Here is a 20,379-nt window from a genome sequence, read left to right as displayed (position 1 = left end):
GCGCGCGCACAGGCACACACACGCTGACATACACGCACACGCAGACACGTACCCACCCACACACACGGACACACGCGCAGACATGCACACACACGCGCGCGCACAGGCACACACACGCTGACATACACGCACACGCAGACACGTACCCACCCACACACACGGACACGCGCGCAGACATGCACACACACGCGCAGACGAACTCCGCCTTCCGCTCTCTCGCTCGCTCGGCACGAGCCGCACCTGGAGCCATGGCCAGAAACCGCAGAGGGGAAATGCACGGGTGGGCCGGTGTGCGCGCGTGTGTGTGTATGTGTGCGCGCGTGTGTGTGTGTGTGTGTACGGGCGGGCGGGTGTGTGTGTGCGTGCGAATGAGGCTCGTGAAGGACGCTGCTACTGGGCAGTTGGAGGCAGTCGCCCTCCAGCAACAACGGAGGGCGGAGGGAGCGACGCTCACAACAACGAGCGGAGCGCCGGGCGGCTAAGATGCAGAAAGTTGGCACAGTAGGGAGCACGGCTGGTGCATCTGCCAGTCTTCTCAGTCACCTGCTGGGTCTGTCCCAAGACCCCCTGTCAGCGAGCCTTTGACGCTTCACGTGGCCTCAAAGTGCACCTGGCCTGGCACAGGCGCCGTGGTGACGTCACGGCCACTTAGTGGCGAATGGCGGGTGTTGGTGTAAAGACGACTCCGACGCACTCGCCTTGAGATGGTTTATTTTATTAAGGAGCCACGTGCTCACACTTGGACAGGCGGAGACCCCCCCCCCCCCCCCCACTGCAACAGCCCCGAGTCTCCCTCGCATCTACCCCTTATATACGATGTGAGGCCACGCCCCCATTCCCGAATCTTCTCGCTGGTTCTAGACCTGGCCACGCTCCTATTCTCGATCATTCCCATGGCCACCAGTTCATCCGTACTGCAGGCTGACTCCCCTGTCATTACCTCCCGTGGCCACCAGTCCATTCGTACTGCAGGCTGACTCCTCTGCCATTACCTCCCGTGGCCACCAGTCCACTCACTCCGTCGATTGATATAATTTGGTTCTTTCGGTAAAGTCACTTAGATAGGTTCAAAGAAAATAACAAAAAACTGCGACGTCTCAAACAGTGTTGGACCAGAGGACGCCAAAAGTCGAACAGTACAAAGGCAATGCCACTATCAGGACATTGAGAGCCCCGTATAGCCTCTACAGACTGTTGGGGCAAGTGGCCGTGAGCGAGCAGCAGCGCTGCGGCGCACGAGGGGATGGGTGGGTGGCCAGCACCACGCCCGGCCCCCCCATGCACTCGCTCACACATTCAGACACACACTTAGCACCAACTCACCAAATTACAAGTCGGTCAGTAATTGCCATCGGGATTAAATCTCTCACACCTATACAGCTTAACTGTGCACACAGGTATGCCCACACACAAAGACAAAGATCCCCCGTATAGCCTGGAACACACTGTTGGGGCAAGTACTGTTAGCGAGCACCAATGAAGGCTGGAACGAGAACACAAGGGGGTGTGGCCAGCACCACGCCCGGCCGCCTTTGTCTCCCTCGTGATGATGTTTACACACCGCACCAGGTACTCGCACACACACATACAAAGTTCCCCGTATAGCCTTGAACAGACTTTATGGGGCAAATGATCCTTATGGCGGCACCGCAGGGTACCAAATAATACAAAACTCCCGAGGCAATAAGATATGTTATTTCTGGGACACTATTCTTTCTAGGGGTGTACTTAACTCTGCGACTGGGGTACCAATCAATCCGAAATCGGTGCCACTCCTCGATGTCGAAACGCAGCGAGGACGATTGCGTCGAAACCCTGAGCGCTCGCGGTACGCACCGTAGTGGTGCATCGTGCACAGCTCGTCGAGACGAGTCGATTGCCGCGTCGCCGACCATCAACAGAGACTAAAAGTGACTGCATCACGGACATCGTGCAAGAACCAGGGTGCCGCCATCAGGTTCAAGTGCTGCACACACACAGACACACACACAGACACACACAGAGACAAAGATCCCCCGTGTAGCCTTAACAGACTGTAGGGGCAAGTGCTGTTAGCGAGCACCTATGAAGGCCGGAACGGTACACGAGGGGGTGGGTGGCCAGCACCACGCCCGACCGCCTTTGTCTCCCTAGCGGCAATGTTTACACACCGCACCAGGTACTCATTTGAGGCTGAGTCGACCTAGGGGAGGCTCGGGACCGGTTCAGATAATCGTCACTGGTGTTGGCCGTGAGCGGGAATCAAACTCGTGTCGCCGGGTTCATAGCGCAGCGCGCTAACCGCTGCACTATCGCACAGAGACACACACAGACAGACACACAGACAGACACACGCACAAAGACACACGCACAAAGACCCCCCGTGTAGCATACACACGGCTGAGGAGGCAAGTGCTGTCAACGAGCACCTAGTTAGGCCGGCACGGTGCATATAGGTGTGGTATGGCCAAAGACAAAGATCCCCGTATAGCCTTAACAGACTGTTGGGGCAAGTGCTGTCAGCGAGTAGCAGCACCTATAAAGACCGGCACAGTGGCACACGAGGTGGGTGGGTGGCCAGCACCACGCACAAACGCACGCACGCACACATGCATACACACAGACACGCGCGCGCGCACATTCACAGGAAAGTGAATGGGATTAGGAATCGCTGGGGTTCGCATGAGCCGACACGCATTCTCGTGGGCGGAATGCGATGTGCGGAGGGGGTGGTGGGGTGGTGACATTTCAGCTGAGATGTCTCCGTCCGTGTGTGTTTCTCTCTCTCTTTCTTGGATTTTTGTTCTCATTTTTCCCATCGAGGCCACGTTGCCGATTGCAGCCGCATTGGGGTCATAGGTCACGGTGATTCTTATTTTGCTGGTGAGCCTACCCGCAGCGGTCCGTGTGGAGTTACGTGCAGGTCTCGCACCCTTAATTATTCACCCTTATTAACTCCATCTCTCTCTATATATATACTACAAAGGGTCATTGCCCGAAACGTCGTCTATTTTATATATACTTCAATTTCATTTTAAGGCCACGGTGTTATTGATGGGTGTGAGTGTGTTAATTGTGCTTGTGCACCACTGACAATGCAGCTGCAGCATCATCGCCAGATGACATTTTGTTGAATAGAGTTAGCGCAAAGGGCGTACGGATAGGTTTTTATTAGAATGCCAAAGGTTGATGATGATAATGATGAAACCATCGTTTTACGGAAGTCTCCAAATTGGTGCTGGTTTGGGGTTGGAGTGATGTTAGGGCTGGAGTTTAGTATTGACCAGAATCAGGAAAAATCTGATTTTACATTGGTAATCATCTGTCATTTGCCAATTCACTACTGGCGTGAGGCCTCCCGATGCCGTGTCAGTCGCCTGCGTTGTTTGACCATACTTCACCACAACGGTCAGTGGGAGTTTGGCAAAGGAGGTGGCGGGAATACCAGGACCGGTTCAGATATCGCTCATCGTAGACGTTGGACACGGCCGGCAAATCGAGCTCGGGTCGTTAAGTTCATAGCCGCGGTGCGCTAACCACCGTGCCACCACTCCACGCTAACCACCGTGCCACCACTCTTCGCTAACCACCGCCCCACACTAACCACCGTGCCACCGCTCCACGCCAGCGAAGGGAGCGCGGGGCGTGGGTGATAGTGGAGATTTCAGAAACGTGTCCCCGTTTACAAATGCCGCGCCGGGAGATAGTTTCGATACGGCTACCGGCGGACCTCTGGATTGGTGCGCCAACAACGAACGGCCACGCGGCCGCCACCTGCGAACACAAAACAACGAAGGCAGAGTAGCGGAGCCAACCCCCGGTGGTGGTGGTGTGGTGGGTGGTGGTGTGGTGAGTGGTGGTGTGGGTGGGGGTGGTGTGGGTGGGGGTGGTGTGGGTGGTGTGGGTGGTGGTGTGGTGGGTGGTGTGGTGGGTGGTGTGTTGGTGTGGTGGGTGGTGTGTTGGTGTGGTGGGTGGTGTGTTGGTGTGGTGGATGGTGTGGTGTGGGTGGTGGTGGTGGGTGGTGTGGTGGTCGTGTGGTGTGGTGGTGGATGGTATGGTGGTCGTGTGGTGTGGTGGTGGTGGGTGGTGTGGTGGGGGGTGGAATTGGGGAAAACACCTGGGCCCTATCTGAGCCCCCCCCATCACCCCCCCCCCCCCCATGTGCGCTGCTAAACGGTGAAGGTGCTGCTGATGCTGGTGGGAAGTGTCGCGTGTACATTCTTGTTCTACTCGGGGTGGTGGTGGGACGGGGGCGAGGCGTCTGGGAGCCTGCGAATTGTTTGGTTTTGAGCGAATGTAACGCGACCATTTCCCAGAACGCGTTGGGTTTCAGCACCGCCGTCTGCCCCACACCCTCCTCACAGCCACGGCAAAACCGGTCCCTCCTGTTGCCGCTGCCAGATCATCCGTCGGCTCAGCCACTGTTATTTATTAACTTTTTTTTAAAACTATCACTGCTCCTGCTATATACTTGTTTTTTGTGTTGTTGTTGAAAGAACAAAACGCGCAACTTTTTTTAAGGCCACATTTAGTGTTCGCAAATGTGGCCCCGGGTCGTTCGGCGCAAGGGGCACGGGCCACGATGGCAGCTGTCGCCGGTTCAATCTCCCGGCGCGGCACCTTCAACTCAACGGTGGCGTGAGGTTTCTTTTATTGGTTTTAAATCCGCCGCTGATATTCTTACACACACACACATGTCAATTTTATTTTAAAGGCCGAGTCGACCAAGGGGAGACCCAGGACAGGTTCAGATGTTTGCCGCTCAACGGGTGTTGAACCCAGGTTGTCGGGGGCGTGCCCGACCGCCTTTGTCTCCTCGGTGCCGAGTATGACCGCATAATACAATAATACAATATCGGCTCATCGCTTTGGGCTGAGTTGACCTAGGTGAAGCCCAGGACCAGTTTGAGATGTTTGCCGTTGGCATCGCGTGGGCTGCTGGGATAAATGGTTCACATCGTCTTCATCATCGTTATCGTCAGCCATGATCTATCCACTGCTAGACGAAGAGCACCCTGACTCCATCGCCCTCTCGTTGCGGTGCAGCACAAAGAGGAAGTGCTGCTACGGAAGGGGAGATGTTCGTGAGAAAGAGGCAGATGTGAACACAGAACATTAAACGCGCACTTTTTTTAAAACACGAAATTAATAAGCATCAACTTTTATGTAAAAAAGGATTTTTATACTTTCCATCAGCCGCACGGCTTTCTGGATGTGCGTAATTTCCAGCGGCATTGGTTAAGCACAAGCAAAACTACGGGCCGGTTTCGACACGCAGTGTCTCATCATCAGCAGCAGCAGTCGGGCTCGCTTGAATCAATACTGGCGAACTGCCGATGTACAATCCACACACGACTCACGAAATGCGCAGAGCTCGTGGTTTAACGATAGGAGCCGAACAAGGAAAGTTTACCAGAGACTCCAACGGAGAAGCGATAGAGAATGTCGCTGGCTAGGGCAGTGGGTGGACGAAGCAGAACGGAGTTTGATGATTGGTAATTCGCAAAGGGGTCGCCTTTAAAGAGAAAGACAGAAGCAAAGCGCGCGGTGAAGATGGAATCTCAAAACGAGTGGAATTTGACGCAAAGTCTTACACAAAGTTACCTAAATATACAAGTCTTACACGGACACGTAGTCCACACCCACATGGGGGTTCTGCGTTACCGCATATGCCGTTAGACGCCCGCATACGAATATCAAGTCGCGCACACACACTGGAGCATACCGCGCATCAAGGTATGCGCACAGAGGGGAAAACACGAACACACACAGACAAACTCATAGAGGCGTTGCAGAGAAATAAGCAGATGTACAGACGTATAGATAGACGCGTGCAAGTACACGCACACACGGATACAAGCATATACACGTACGCACAGACCGTTAGACACACACACTCGTACAGATACAGAGACGCAGTCACTCGCACGCACTCATACCGATACACACTGACGCACACGATCACGCAGTCCGACAAAACGACGGGCATGCACGCACACAGACACACTTTCAGAGACACGCACACAGATGAATAAGCACGCTCACAAGCGCAAACAACAACAAGAACCATTCGCCTCTGAGTAGATGTGACATCGCGGTAATTGTGCTAGGCTAGGTGCAAGGTAGGTTCGCTGGAGGGGGGAGGGGGATGGGGTCACAGGACAAACCCCAAGGTGTTATGGGTTCAGTGTCCCGGTCTCACGCCCACTTGCTCGCCACAGGGAAGCCACGCACCGTTCGACGAGAAGTGAAATCTGTGGGCTTCACTCGAGCGTGTCTTTGTCAACCCCACCCCTCCCCTGTGTCTTCTGCGGGTTGTGTATCTTGCTGTTTTTTGTTGTTTTTTGTTGTTGATGTACCCCGCTCGCATCCACAATCGTACGAACAAAATGATATAGAACTTGCTCGGACCAAATTTCGATTTAAAGCTTTCTCGACTGCAGAGATTCATATTATTGGTTCTTTCGGTAAAGTCACGTAGAAGGAAAATAATAAAATAATAATAAAATAACATTTTATTATTATTTCCCTTCTACGTGACTTTGCTTAGACCACTTTGCCGCTGTCACGGGATCCCAGGCTCCAGGGGGAGGTGGAGTGTGGGGGGCGACACGGGGGGGGGGGTGGGGGGGGTACTTTCTCTCTCCCCTCTCCCAACAACTGTCTTGGGGCGGATCCACAGTCGGTATTCATTGATGTTTCGACCACACCGAAAATCCATTGAATGCTTGTTTTCAAAATCAATTTCAGAGCCCTGTTTAGGAGGCCTGATGAAACCCATCAGCGCTGCCCCCCCCCCCGCGGGCTGCCCTCCCCCACCCCTGCCCCTCTTCCACCCCCCCCCCCCTCTTTCCCACCCCCTCTCCTCATGGGTAGTTTTCGAGTGCTGCTCTCAACTGTCACTCAAAACAAATTTGAAAGGAAGGATGCAGCCATCCCCCCCACCTTACCCTCCATCAAAGTTGCACGTACATTGAACTTCTTTCGCACCGCTCGTAGCCAACCGTGCTAATCGAGCGGTTCTCCCGATTCTCGGACGAGACTCTTAACCAATACGACGGCTCGCTGGCTCCGTGTGGGTCGCAGCGAGCGCTCGCACCCCCCCCCCCCCGGCCGTGCACAACGAGCGCGCCGCCAGTGAGCGCGGCGACTTCACGGACTGACGAATGAAATGTCTCGCCTGTTGTTGCGTCCAAGCGAGGTTATGGGTCACGGTCGTCCTAGCTGGTTACTACGCACCAGACTGTGCGCTGTCGCTCGCTCGCTCGCCCGCCCGCCCGCCCGCGTCCGTCGGCAAACCTAGAGGCAGTGGTGGAAAGGAAATTCCACCTTCCTACTGTGACAGAGCCCCCGGAGTCCATTAACGGGAGGAAATAAAAAAAACAACCTCCGTTGACGTGCCCCCACAAAGCGGTACGAGTTTTATCCACCGTGGCGGACACACGGTGATGATGATGGGCTGAACGGAAGCGCGCGAGGGGGGGGGGGGTGGAGAGCTCTCTCGCTGCAAGCCAAGCGTGCCCCGACGCGTGAACCGGCCACCAAATTACCGCCGAGTCTGCGTGTCGGTCGGGGTCGGGTGATTTAAAAAGAAACCTGAACTTGGGATCGGCATGCGTGCACAGGTGCCTTCAAAGCTCTCCCCCCCCTCCCGCCCCCCTCTCCTGCCCCCCTCTCCTTTCTTTTCTCTTCGGCCTCTTTTTTCTTTCAACCTTTTGGAGTTTTAATTCAGCTGCCGCTAATTGGCCTCGGGTGGTTTGTCCTCTGTGTCCACGTGACGCTCGCAGTGATGAATTTTGACAAAGATCCTCCGTCCTCACACCCCCCCCCCCTCCCCGTGTAGCGATGTTTACACACCGCGCCAGGTACTCATTTGAGGCCGAGTCGACCTAGGCGAGGCCCAGAACCGGTTAAAATAATCGTCACTGGTGTTTGCCATGAGCAGGAATCGAACTCGGGTCGCCAGGTTCGTAGTGCAGCGCGCTCCCCACTACACTACTCCACTAAGCACGCAGACATATAAAGACACATTTACACAGACGCGCACACACACCCACAAGCACAGACGCGCACACACACCCATCAGCACAGACACACACACACACACACGCACAGACGGGCACGCACACGCGGACCAGCCCTTATCTTCCCTCTCATTCCTCACCGTCCCCTATAAACGCAGGCGGTAGTCAGGTGCGATGCGATTCACTGGCGTGCAGCGATGCGCCCGACACGGGGAACAAAGCCGCGCGCTCGACTCGTCACACGCGCGCCGCGGGCAGTACGTTAAGTACCCGTGCGCGGATGGTCGGACCGATAATACCGATACCTGCCGTTCGCCACTCGCTGACCAGTGAGGTAACCACACCATGGTGCCTGTGCCAGGCCAGGTGCACTTGGAGGCTGTCACATGAAGTGTCTCTCATTTGCACACAGTCTGAAACCCGCGCGCCGCTCTTCCTGTGCCTCAATACAACTTCAAGCCTGCGTCCGTTCCTTATTCAATACTTTCTTGTAAATATCCACGTTTCTGATCCACATCATAGCGCAGCGTGCTAACCACTGCACCACTCGTCCTCACTCCTCACTCAGCCTTAATACACGCAAACCAACAACACCAGTCGACATTCACCACTTAGTGGCGTTAACGTCACCACGGCGCTTGTGCCAGGCCGGGAGGTCACGGGACAGACCCAGGTGGCATGGGCTGACTGACTGAGATGACTGGCCGATGATGCACCAGCTGTTGCCCCCTACCCTGCTTAAGGCGCCATCCCCCGCACGGGCGCTCGCGGATTGCCCCCCCCCCCCCCCCCCGCTCCTGCAGCCGCAAACCTCCAGCGTTCGAGCGGGTCCAGAGGGCCGTTCGTTTTGTGAGAGCGCGTCCGGTATTCGCGTCGTCCCTGTGGGGGTCAGCTTCTGAGATCCAACGACATTGGCCGCAGTTCGGGCTCGTAGACAGCATGGTTTGTAATGAGACGGTCTTATGTACATTCCGGGTGTGTGGTCATCGGTGGCTGTGTTGAAAACCATCACCTCGCAACAATTCCGGTCTACTCGCAACTCGTTCTACGCGAGTCTGCGGATCTCCATGTGAGCCTATGGTGACTTCATTGAAACCATCAACCAGCGACACTTGAGAACCCGGTTTAATTCGTGGTCACGCGACTGAGTCCTGGATTCGAGTTCAGGTTCTCAGCGGTGCCGGCTATGCGTCTGTGATCCCTGAACCACGGGCTATGATTTGACCCTGTAAGGATGACGATGATGTGCGATTCACGGTTCCTCGTAGCTGACGTTCGGCCCCAATCTTGTGCCGCTTGCACCCCCCATGTTCCCATCTCAGAGAGCTCCGGCTACTCCCCGCAATCTCGCGACACGGAGGGTCACATGACGCTGGTGATCAAGGCGCCCGGGAGCGGGCAGGCGGGAGAGCGAGACCGACCGAGCGCCAAGGAGGTGAGAGAGAGGGCCGTGGTGTGTCACTCCGGTTCGGGCCGTGTGGTCAGCGCGTCGCGACGCTTGAACCATTGCCAGCGTTCCGCAGCGGGGGGGGGGGGGGGGTGGGTGATGAGCCACGTCCGCAATACCAATGGGTAGGACCCGAAGTGAGCCGAGTCGTTATCCGGACCGTCCAGCGTAGGGGACGTTTTGGCCTCTTACATTAATTAATAAGTGGCTTGGCTTGGCCTGGGACAAAACCCACCACTTGTATGCGACGCGGGGGGGGGGGGCGGGGGGGGTGGTGTGAGGCTCAGTAATGCCATCTCCTGGTTACTCCTCGCCACCTACAACACCTGGCAAGCCATGGTGTTGTTCGACCCTCCGAAAATTAACCGGGCTCGTGTTGCCTGCCGAGCTTCGCCGTGCGTGCAATCGGCCCACGCAACGTTACCGGACGAAATTCCAAACGCTCAAAACCGGCACGCGGCGGGGGGAGGGGGGGGGGTGCTTAGGGTCAGGCGACCGACTTTCTGTACTGCCCTCCTGTACATGCGATACCGTTGGGGCCAGGGAGGGTGGGGGGGGGGGCAGATGGGGGAGGGGGAAGAAAAAAAACCCGAACCGCTCTGCGATGCATTTAACGGTTCTCTCCCGCATCGGTGTTCCAACCGGACCGGTTTGCGGGGACGCGGCTGCGAGCGATCGCGGCAACATTTTCTGGTTCCCCACCCCGCCGCCAACCCCTCCACGCCGATAACATCGCGGGCGCTCCCGCCCCCCTGCCTGGGAACGCGAGCGGAGAGCGGGCGGTGGCGGTCGTTGTTTGGCCTCGCACGGCACGTTGCGGGGGGGGGGGGAAGGCTCCCGTGCATGGGGGGGGGGGGCGGCAGAGCCGGCGCGTTGGGGTAAGAGGAGGGGGAGCACGGGGGAGGATGGAATGTGCCGCTGGACGCTCGGTGGAGTAACCGTGCACGAAGAGGCACGGATGGACGGACACTCGCACAGATACTCCGAGATAGAGATACACTAATATGCAGTAGACACACATACGCACTCGCAGATACTACGAGATAGAGATACAGAAATATGTAGTAGACATATACACACTCACAAAGATACTGAGATATAGACACACTAATATGCAGTAGACGCATATGCACATAGAGATATTCAGAGATACAGATACACATATGTAGTAGACATACACATACATTCACACAGATACTCTGAAATACATGAAAACTAATATGTAGTAGACATACATACACATTCTCACATATACTCACAAATAGACGAACACAAATATGTAGGTGACAAACATATGCAGACACTCGCATCGTCAGAGACAGATGTACACACTAGCATGCAGTAGACACACATACTTACGAAATAACGATAACCCATTTTAGGCCAGCACGGCACACGAGGGGGTGGGTGGCCAGCATCACGCTCAGCCGCCTTTATCTCCCTCGTGGCTATATTTACACACCACCACCAAGTACTCATCGGAGGCTAAGTCGACCTAGGGGGAGGCCCATAACCGAATCAGATAATGGTGACAAGTTTTTTTTATTGATAAGTCACGACGAGAGCTTGCAATAGAAACAGGCGGCCATTTTGTTTCCCCACGCATGAGACGTTGCCCTTGACGACGCAGCCGCACGCAGGTGCGGCACGAGGCGGCCGTTCAACCGATTTGAAATCGATCACCCCAGTAAACACGGCAACGTTGGCCTAATGTTGGCGTGCGATCCGTGGCTGCATGCGCAGAGCCACGCGCAGGAGCCGGCGAGCATCATCATGAGCCTGGCCACCCAGGAGGCACCGGCGGGAGCGGTGGCATCGCTCGACACGGACACCCTGCCGCTGGAGGCCGCCCTGCTGCTGGAGTTCGCCCAGCGCAAGCGTTGGGTCACCAGCTCGGACTGCGTGGTTAAGGAGCAGGCGGGGGCGACCGCCGACTGCAGGGGCGATGCGAATGAGCATAGCGTTGGCGCCGGCGGTGGCACCGGCAGCACCACTGGCAGCCACGTGGTGGGGCCTGCGGCGCCCATGAGCGTCGTGACCTGTCAGGAGCAAGGGCAGGGTCAAAGGGTGGAGGTGGTGCGACCTGTGGAGAAGAGCGCGGTGGAGGAGAAGCAAGTGGAGAAGCCAGTGAGCTTCGGGGTGAGGTTTTTTTTCATTGCTCCCACGTTATCGTGGGACGACCAGGTCGAGTACCGTGGGAATCTTCAGCTGCGGTCCAGATTCTCTGGCCTGGTGTCGAATTGTGGGCTGGACCGAATTCCCAACGGCAGAAATGTCACAACTGTCGGGATACATTTTACCATGAATTCAACGTTAAAAAAATGCCATTAATGCGTGGTTCTCCCACCTTTGACTCGCAAATATTTCTGGGAAAGTCCGACACAGATGTATTTCTTTAAACCGTCATGCATACAGGCGTTTTAACAAGTTAATTACTGTCGTTTTCCGTTCGCCGTTGACATGAAAGACAATGCTCAAAACCAAATATAGAGGTGAAATTTGTATATAGTTGCTGGAATCAGTTGTGAGAATTGTAATAATTGGCGCATCAAACGCTTGCATACGTTGCAGTTTGATTCGTGTTGGCTGGGTGGTGGGAGGGTCCTACGACATAAATTTGGTCAGATTGTTGTTCATTGCCTGAGAGGCAGTAAAAGACACCGAATCGCCACGACTCCTTGAACAGATCGAGGGGTGAATAGTTACGTGGGTGGCGTCCCGTAACCTCTGACATTTGCACTACCCCACAGGTCATCAGCAGCACGGCCATAAAGCCCAGGTCACATGACACGGCCGACTCGTCCACCATGGACGATGTCATAGTTCAAGGGTCGAAGAAGATTCAAGGTATCTGCCATCAGCCCACCGTGGTCATCAAGCAAGAGGATGGTAAGCAGATGTCACACACACACGATTTGAGCGATGATGTCCTCTTACTTGTGTTATCTCCAGACACCTCATGTTTTCCCATATGCATGACGCCAAAGGAATGCCAAGTATACTCGGTACTAATATGCAGCCAGGTCAGTGTTTGGATGCTTGCTCATCAGGACTTGCCAGTCAAACGCTCTGGAATGGAATTGGCTAAACATCCCAAAGTAGCGGGACCTTCTCAATGTAGCACCGTGGTGCCGATATCTTAACTACCTCGCCTGGTATACAGGAGGTAGTGGGTTCGATCCCGACCCTGACACCTGCATTTTAGGAGTTTGCGTGTCTCTCTCCCCGTGGTCGCATGAATTTTTCTCCGGGTCCTCCGGTTTTTCAAAATTTAGAATCAACATACATTCAGAGTATTTGGCTGCGGTAAATCTCCACGTGATAAGCCACTTCGTTGAACTATCATTTATGGCCAGGTCTCTTCTGACAAAAGCTTTATGGCTCAGTGAGCCTTAACTGATAAAATAAATAAAAATTGTCTACTGGTTTATAGTTTAGTGATGCATTGCAACCCCCCGTGTGCAGTGATCGTCTGCCTGGCTTCCATGGCGGCGCGGGCGAGGAGCAGCGCCGGCGCGCGGCACGCGGCCACCAACGGCGACGCCAACGCAGAGACGTCCCTGGTGCGATGCACGCACGCAACCTGGATTTCACCGTTGACGTCACCACACGTGCATGTGTGTGTGTGTGTATGTACACGTACGAGCGCACGTGCCCAGTGTCATCGGAAATGCGTGTGCGCACGCACTCTCACATGTACACGTACGTCAAAGATCCCCGTGTGCACGAGTGCGCAGGTGTAGCCTGTGCCGAGTCTCGCCGCCCGTGTTCAATAGCTGCAACTGTAGCAGCGGTCCTAGGCACCGGCCATTGAGTGGTGGTGGTAGCAGTGGTGGTGGTTGCCGCGCGTGACCGCGGGGGGCCGTGTGTGCGCGTGACGCAGGCCGGCGTGACGCACCTGGAGGGGAGCCTCCTCGTCAAGGTGGAAGAGGTGGACCGGCGGCACGGAGACCCAGGTACCGCCCCCCCCCCCCCTCCATGCACCGATCCCCTCGGTCGTCCAGAGTCGACCCGTAACACGCTCATCAAAGGGGTCACGCGACGAGCGCGATCATCCAATGGACCGCATTTGTCGTTGCGTGCGATCGGCTCGCCAAAAACACCGAACCCGCTGCCCGTTCGCTTCCGTAAACCCGCGATTCAATTAACCCCTTACAAAGACCAAACTGCGTGCGGGAACGTGCGACGGGATGCGTGCGTGCGTGCGTGCATGCGTGCGACGCCGCCCGTCTTATTCCCTGCCGCCTCGGCACTCGACAAACAGCGATTGCTTTTTTGAGTTTTGCTTTCCTTTCCAACCCCCCCCCCTCCCCGCTTCAGAGGGGCTCAGCGAGATGGAGATGGAAGGAGGAGTCGTCTTGTCACTGAAAAGGTGAGGCCCAGCCCGTCGGTACCTCTGCTGCTGCTGCGTTCCCAGCAGTCTCCTTCCTTGGACTGCCGCTCCCCCCTTGGTCTCGGCCACCATCCCTTCTTAGCCATCGTGACGTAACCTGCCCAACTTTTATATTTCTCATGGTTAACTGTGATTGCGTCTCTTACGTGCTTGGACGGTGGTGGCTATGCAAGTGGCCTGTAATCCAGCGCTAGAGGTAGCAGCAGCGAGGGGTTGACGGAACACACACGGACGTCGAGAAAATCCCTTCCCCGTGTGCGCGTCAAGGGGGTGTGCCGTACACTGGCTGGTCCGAAGGCGGTACGGCAAAGTGCGAACTCCACTCGTTCCGCCTGTATGGGCTACCGCGTGCCCCGGTTTCCTGCCACATTAATGGGAGTTGCCCGAACATCCCAATGTGTAGGTCCACAGAGCTTGGGCAATCGTCGGTAGCGCCGCTTGTGGCTGCCTCCGCCGCGTGCGTGTCTGTGGTTTCTCACGGGAACTGCGCGGCGCCAGACCGATGTGTAACGTGAACTCTCGTTGTGTTCTCCTGTGCGTGGGGCTCGTCTTCTGTAATTGCAAGCGTGCACCCTCTCCCTGTTTCTTTGCGCGCCTTTCACAGATTTTGTTCGCCGAACATCAAGAGAACGTTTAACGAGCTTGAAGACGACGACCAAAACCTGGCAAGTGAAGCGATTATATTTAAAAAAAAAACGAAATGTTACGTTTGCAAAGTGCTTGCATGCACACGTGTGTGTGTATGTGTATATCACACATGCTGTGGAGATTGGTGGCGCAGAGGTTAGCGCACTGCACTACAAAGCTGGCGACACGAGTTCGATTGCCCATGACGAATATCTGAACAGGTCCTGGGCCTCCCCTAGGTCGACTCAGCATTAAATTATTAACTGGTGCGGTGCGTAAACATCGGTACTGGGGAGACAAAGGTCGTGGTTCCAGCCACACCTCCGCCTCGCGTGCCGTGCCGGCCTTTCGTAGGTGCCCGCGAACAGCACTTGCCCCAACAGTCTGTTAAGGCTGCACGGGGGATCTTTGTCTTTGCATGCATGTACACGTGCGTGTATGTAGCCGAGACGAGAGAGGATATGTGGGTGGTGGTGGTGACGACGGTGTGTATGTGTGTGTGTGTTCGTCGCAGGATGACGACGACGTGGACGGGGAGAAGAGGAGCCGCGTGGCGGTGGCGCAGGCTCAGGAGCTGCCCGAAGATCTGAGTCTGGCGACAGGAATCCACGGGCGAGACGGTGGTGCGGACAGCGCCTCAACCACTCTCACACACTCGCTCGGATAGCCACTCACTCACTCACTTGTACACTCACACACTCACTCACTCGTACACTCACTCGCTCATTCGTACACTCACTCACTCACTCGTACACACATTCACTCACTCGTACACTCACTCACTCACTCGTACTCTCACTCACTCACTCGTACACTCACTCACTCACTCGAACACTCACTCACTCGTACACTCACTCATTCACTCGTACACTCACTCACTCGTACACTCACTCTCGCTTCCTCCTATCGTCGCACTCATGCTCACTCAGTCTCTCTCAAACTCACTCATGCTCACTCACTCATACAGTCAATCAATCACTCACTCGTACACTCACTCACACTCATAGTCACTCGTATGCTCACTCATACAGCCACTCACTCATATAGCCACGCTCAAGCTCACTCGGTTACACACCCGCACACCGACACACTGATTTACTCTCTTACGCACACACTTATCCACACACTCGTATCATCGTACACTCACTTACCTACACACTCGCTATCTCACACTCACTACCCAGAACAACCGTGGTTCACCACGAAGTGGCGGTGACTTCACCACGGCGGTTGTGCCATGCTCGGTGCACTTTGAGGCCACATGAAGCGTCCAAGGGCTCGCTTGCAGGAGTTCACGGAACAGACCCAGGGTGGCATGGGTTGACAGACTTGCGATGACTGACAGATGCGCCAACTGTGCCAACTCGCTACACACAACAACAACAACGGCCATTCGCCACTAAGTGGCGGTGACGTCACCACGACGCTTGTGCCAGGCTATGTGCACGTTGAGGCCACGTGAAGTGTCGAACGCCCGCCCGCGGGCAGGAGGTCACGGGCCCGACCCTCTCGCTCCGTTAACGACCGTCGCTCTTGTCTTGTTGCCACCCACCCGACCCTCGACCGCAGTCATCAAGGAGCAGCAGCTGTCCAATCAGCAGTCGCCTTGCAGAAGGCTTCAGGCGGCGAAGGACGCGAAAGCCAACACGATGATGCGACACAGGGGGCTCATAACGACCGCGCCCTCCTGCAAGGTGAAGCCGGGCAAGCGGCTGTGAGAGGAAGGGGGGCCCGGACCCCTCTCCCACCGCCAGCCTCGACAAAAAGCCAACATCTACATTTAGACCAGAGCGCCCCCCCCCCCCGCCCCCCATGTGTGTACATGAGTTTGTGTCGACGGTGACCGAGACGGCCGCTGTGGTGTGTGCGATCCAGAGGGTCCCAGCTTCGGTCTCTTGGTGTGCGTGCACTCGGCCGTTGAATTTCAACGGTGCAGGTTTCTTAAAATCCGCTACCGCCATCTCGTCTGTACACCCAGCAGCGTACTGTAAATGGGTTCGCCACGGCACCACGTTCGGTCGCGTACAGCGCGGGGCGTGCGCGCCCGCCTCTTCGAAGGCACCGGCGGTGGCCAGCGTGGAAGAGTAGACCAAATACAATCTAGGAGGGAGGGGGTGGGGGGGGCCCACACAGGGCTCCCTGGAGCGTTGTTCAGGGCCCCCCCTCCGCCAACAGTAGCGTGAGCAAGCAGTTGCAGGGAAGCACCTTTTACATTTAGATTATTTTTAGACACCAAGGTCAAGATGAGAAGTTAGAGGGGGGGGGGCGGGGGGGGGCTCACGTGCTGCTGGTGAAGGCCGGGGCGATGCGGCCGTGGGAGCGACGGGGGAGGAGCGAACTCCGGCCTTGGGAGGAGCGTGCGGTGACCTTTTAAACACGAACAACGGAGTCGAGCGTCGTCGTCGAATGTTTTATGTTTTATCTTCCGGACTAGATCTCGAATCGCGTTTTGTAACTTAACCGCGGGGGGGGCGGGGGGGGGGGAACCGGTTGTCGGAAAAATAAAGTTGCCGTCGTTTTTATAAATATTCTGTGCCCGCCCGCTCCCACCCGCGCTTGACGCGACTTGAACAAAGATTAACCTTCAAAAAGCCGAGCGGGGAAACTGAGCTAGTGGCCAATCGAGACGAGAGCCCCCAGGGGTCAATGAAACCACCCCCCCAACCCCTCCTCCGATACTAACGAACGCCTTCGCGTGGCGTTCCGCCGTGAAGCGGGGATGTGAACTCTCCATCGCCCGTGGGTAGACTGTAACCTCCCCGGGAGTTGCGGATTTCCAGCGCTTGCGAAAAATGTTTATAACGCGTGGTTACGTGCGAGTGGTGCGGGTTGAATCAGTCAGCCGCTCCTCACTCGTCGAGGGTCCACCGATCTCGGTGCCCACGTGACCGCAGAACGCAGCGGCAAGTCCACCGGTAACTTTGAAGATGCAATACAATGGGACGAGACGTTCTACGTCTGAACCCCACCCCCGACGCCGACGCGGTCTGTATATTCCGGATGTCGTGGTGGGCATCAACCGCGTTTTGTTTTTACCAGGGATGCCCGGCTTCCGAATGAACCCGAGTAAATTGTAGAGTCGACTTTTGCCCCATTAGGGCAAGTGAATATAGGGGGGGAAATGTGGAATGTTATATTTACCGCTGCGTAAAAAACACAAATATATATTGTACCGGCTAGCCCCCACCGCCACTGAAGCAGCCTTTTGAGAGACCAACGAATGTAAGCCCCGTCCGCTGGCCATCGCTAAAAAAGTGCGAAGTGCAGTGACACACACGGGGGTGGTGCAGGTGTGTAGTGCAGGTGTGTAGTGCAGTGACACACGGGGTGGTACAGGTGTGTAGTGCAGGTGCGTAGTGCAGTGACACACACGGGGGTGGTACAGATGCGTAGTTTAGTGAAATACGGGGGTGGTACAGGGTTGGCGGCGGAGGATCGCATCGTTTGTGCACTTTAACTCGCGCACCGTGGGACCACAGCGGGAGTCGAACTCTCAACCCAGGTGAAATCAACCCCCAGTGGGTTCTTTGGGGGTGTTCGAGCTGGTGCCTGCCCTTGTACCAAGCTGTGTGAGCTGGTGCCTGCCCTTGTACCAAGTTGTGTGAGCTGGTGCCTGCCCTTGTACCAAGTTGTGTGAGCTGGTGCCTGCCCTTGTACCAAGTTGTGTGAGCTGGTGCCTGCCCTTGTACCAAGGTATGTGAGCTGGTGCCTGCCCTTGTACCAAGGTGTGTGAGCTGGTGCCTGCCCTTGTACCAAGGTGTGTGAGCTGGTGCCTGCTCTTGTACCAAGCTGTGTGAGCTGGTGCCTGCCCTTGTACCAAGTTGTGAGCTGGTGCCTGCCCTTGTACCAAGGTGTGTGAGCTGGTGCCTGCCCCCGTACCAAAATGTGCTGCCCTTCTCTGTCCGAGCGTCACCACCGTCCCAGCCTTTCCCGCGGGGTCACTTTGCTCGCGTCCCGTGTCAACGCATCCGACAAAGTCGCTTGGTCGCGGCCCGACTCTCGGCTCGCTCGTGTTACTTTGAAATATGTATATATATATTGCGTACAGCGTTTAACGTCAACGTCTCCGCTGAGACGCTCGTAGTCAGCCACTGCACGATGTCTTTGATGTCGCGATGACCGCAAACGCTTCCGGGGTTCGGTTCAAGCCCAAACCCACGAGCCTCGCCCGAGCCGTAACCCTTCCTCCGCCCCGACCCCAAAGCGCGGCCGCGGTGCGTACTCGCACCTCTGTTGGGACACAACAAAAACAATGAAGACTGCTGTTGAGGTGCAACCGTTGCAGCTACAATTCCACATGGGATGGGAAGGTGGGGGTTGGGTGGGGGCATGAATTCTGTAAGATTCACGCGCCGCGATAGCGAATGCTCGTCACTGCCAGTTAGCCACGCGAAGAGACGCTCTCCGCTTGTTGAATCGTACGAAATGTTTTATTTTTAATTTACAGACCTTTCTCACTCCACTGATGGAAGAAGGCCTCCCAAATGTTTTTGTCGGGTCTCTCGGGGGGGGGGGGGGTTGTGTGTTGTTGTCCATACTTCACCAGCCCGGTCGACGCGGTGGTGGTGGAAGCGCGGGTTCGGTTTAGACGACGCTTGTTGCTGGTGACGGCGGCGGTGGTTGTGAATTGAAAGGTTTCGCGGGTTCGCAGCGCGGGTTCATAGCGGGGCGCGCGAACTGCCCTGCCACCGCTCCGGCAATTCAAAGACTTGCTAGCGCGGACACCACGCACACCGGAGACGAATGGAAATGCCGTCGGCTTAAAGCGTCGACGGGAAGCCAGCTCGCTCGGACGTCCGGCGCTTACGCCCAGTCGCCCGGTGTTCCGTCGACGGGAGCCGACTTGAGTTTAAGAAACGAATGCAGGAGGGGGCCGCCGCACGGCTTCTCCGACGCGCTCTTCGCGCCGTGCCGCGCGTGGTTCGACGCTTCGCTCCACGTTGCCTGACCAAAGTTGATTGAAGGAGCCATCCGGGGGGCACGCGGAGCGAACCGGCGCGGACGTCGTGCCGAACGGAGCGTGGCACGGCCCGAAAACAGGTTTGGCGGCGTTCAGAATGTGTGTGCCCAACTTACCTGGGATTTGAATAAGATGGGCCTGTAAATACAAATTCTGGACGCCGTAGCCAAGATCTGTCAATCAGGTGCAGCTTGAGCAAGCATGAAAGTTTTGTGGGTTGAGAAATATGTCGTTAGTGAGAAGTTGCACTCCGGCTGAAAATGTATCATTAGGAGACGTCCCAAGCTTTTGTCGTTTACCGAACCGTCAGATGAGGGCGCTTCAATTGTCGCAATAACACACGCGTGAACTCCACCTCCTCTCGAGCCACCCAGGGTCGTTGCCTCAGCATCCGTCGTAAAAGCCAGGAACTCGCCCAGGAAAGCCTCACCGAGACTCAGGGCTCTGTTTTTAAGGAGTGTCCTGCCAAATTGGGACGCTTTGGCCGTCAATTTCACAAACTCAGAGTTTGGCTTTCGTTGTGGAAGATAACCAGGGAAAACCCACCGAGCTTTGTACAAGGGGTCGACAAACACCCGGCAAGTCCCATGGTGTTGCCCGCCCATCCAATCGCTAACCAGGCTCGCCGCCGCTTAGCTTCCAAAATCCGGCAAGATCGGGCACATTGAGGGCATAGGAATCGAAAGCTTTCGATTCTCACACACACGAGTGGATACAATTATCACGAGTCATCGTTATCGATTACTAATCGACCAGACAGCAGGGCAGCGATGCTTGAGGTGCGCTTAATGTCGACCGAAACGGAGAGGGATTCGATCGAGAGCGCTCGACTTGTCAAATGGAGGCGTTCAAGGTGCAGTCGAGCGCACCCCTGGCACGTCTCTCAATAAAACAGCCTTCGGTTAGATTCCAATTCATATTGAGCTTGGTACTCATCAACATTTCGGAC

At 55.9% G+C, this 20,379-nt stretch overlaps 1 protein-coding gene across 1 annotated transcript in view; it reads left to right on the top strand.

Annotated features, from left to right (window-relative positions):
- LOC144725026 (uncharacterized) overlaps positions 1–18,792 on the top strand; it is a 36,147-nt gene extending 17,355 nt beyond the window's left edge. Inside the window, exons 8-16 of the mRNA XM_078604462.1 lie at positions 9,326–9,438; positions 11,194–11,589; positions 12,201–12,339; positions 12,916–13,013; positions 13,334–13,406; positions 13,771–13,822; positions 14,448–14,508; positions 14,985–15,093; positions 16,040–18,792. Of these exons, the coding sequence (XP_078460588.1) occupies positions 9,326–9,438; positions 11,194–11,589; positions 12,201–12,339; positions 12,916–13,013; positions 13,334–13,406; positions 13,771–13,822; positions 14,448–14,508; positions 14,985–15,093; positions 16,040–16,188 (1,190 nt within the window). The 3' untranslated portion in view covers positions 16,189–18,792. The remainder of the gene's footprint in view (positions 1–9,325; positions 9,439–11,193; positions 11,590–12,200; positions 12,340–12,915; positions 13,014–13,333; positions 13,407–13,770; positions 13,823–14,447; positions 14,509–14,984; positions 15,094–16,039) is intronic.
- Positions 18,793–20,379: the final 1,587 nt, after the last annotated feature.

Source organism: Lampetra planeri, chromosome 22 (assembly GCF_965212315.1).
Source record: "Lampetra planeri chromosome 22, kcLamPlan1.2.h2, whole genome shotgun sequence".
Taxonomy (NCBI): Eukaryota; Metazoa; Chordata; class Hyperoartia; order Petromyzontiformes; family Petromyzontidae; genus Lampetra; species Lampetra planeri.
The sequence above is the reverse complement of the archived record's forward strand: the minus strand, read 5'-3'. Positions and strand labels throughout refer to the sequence as shown.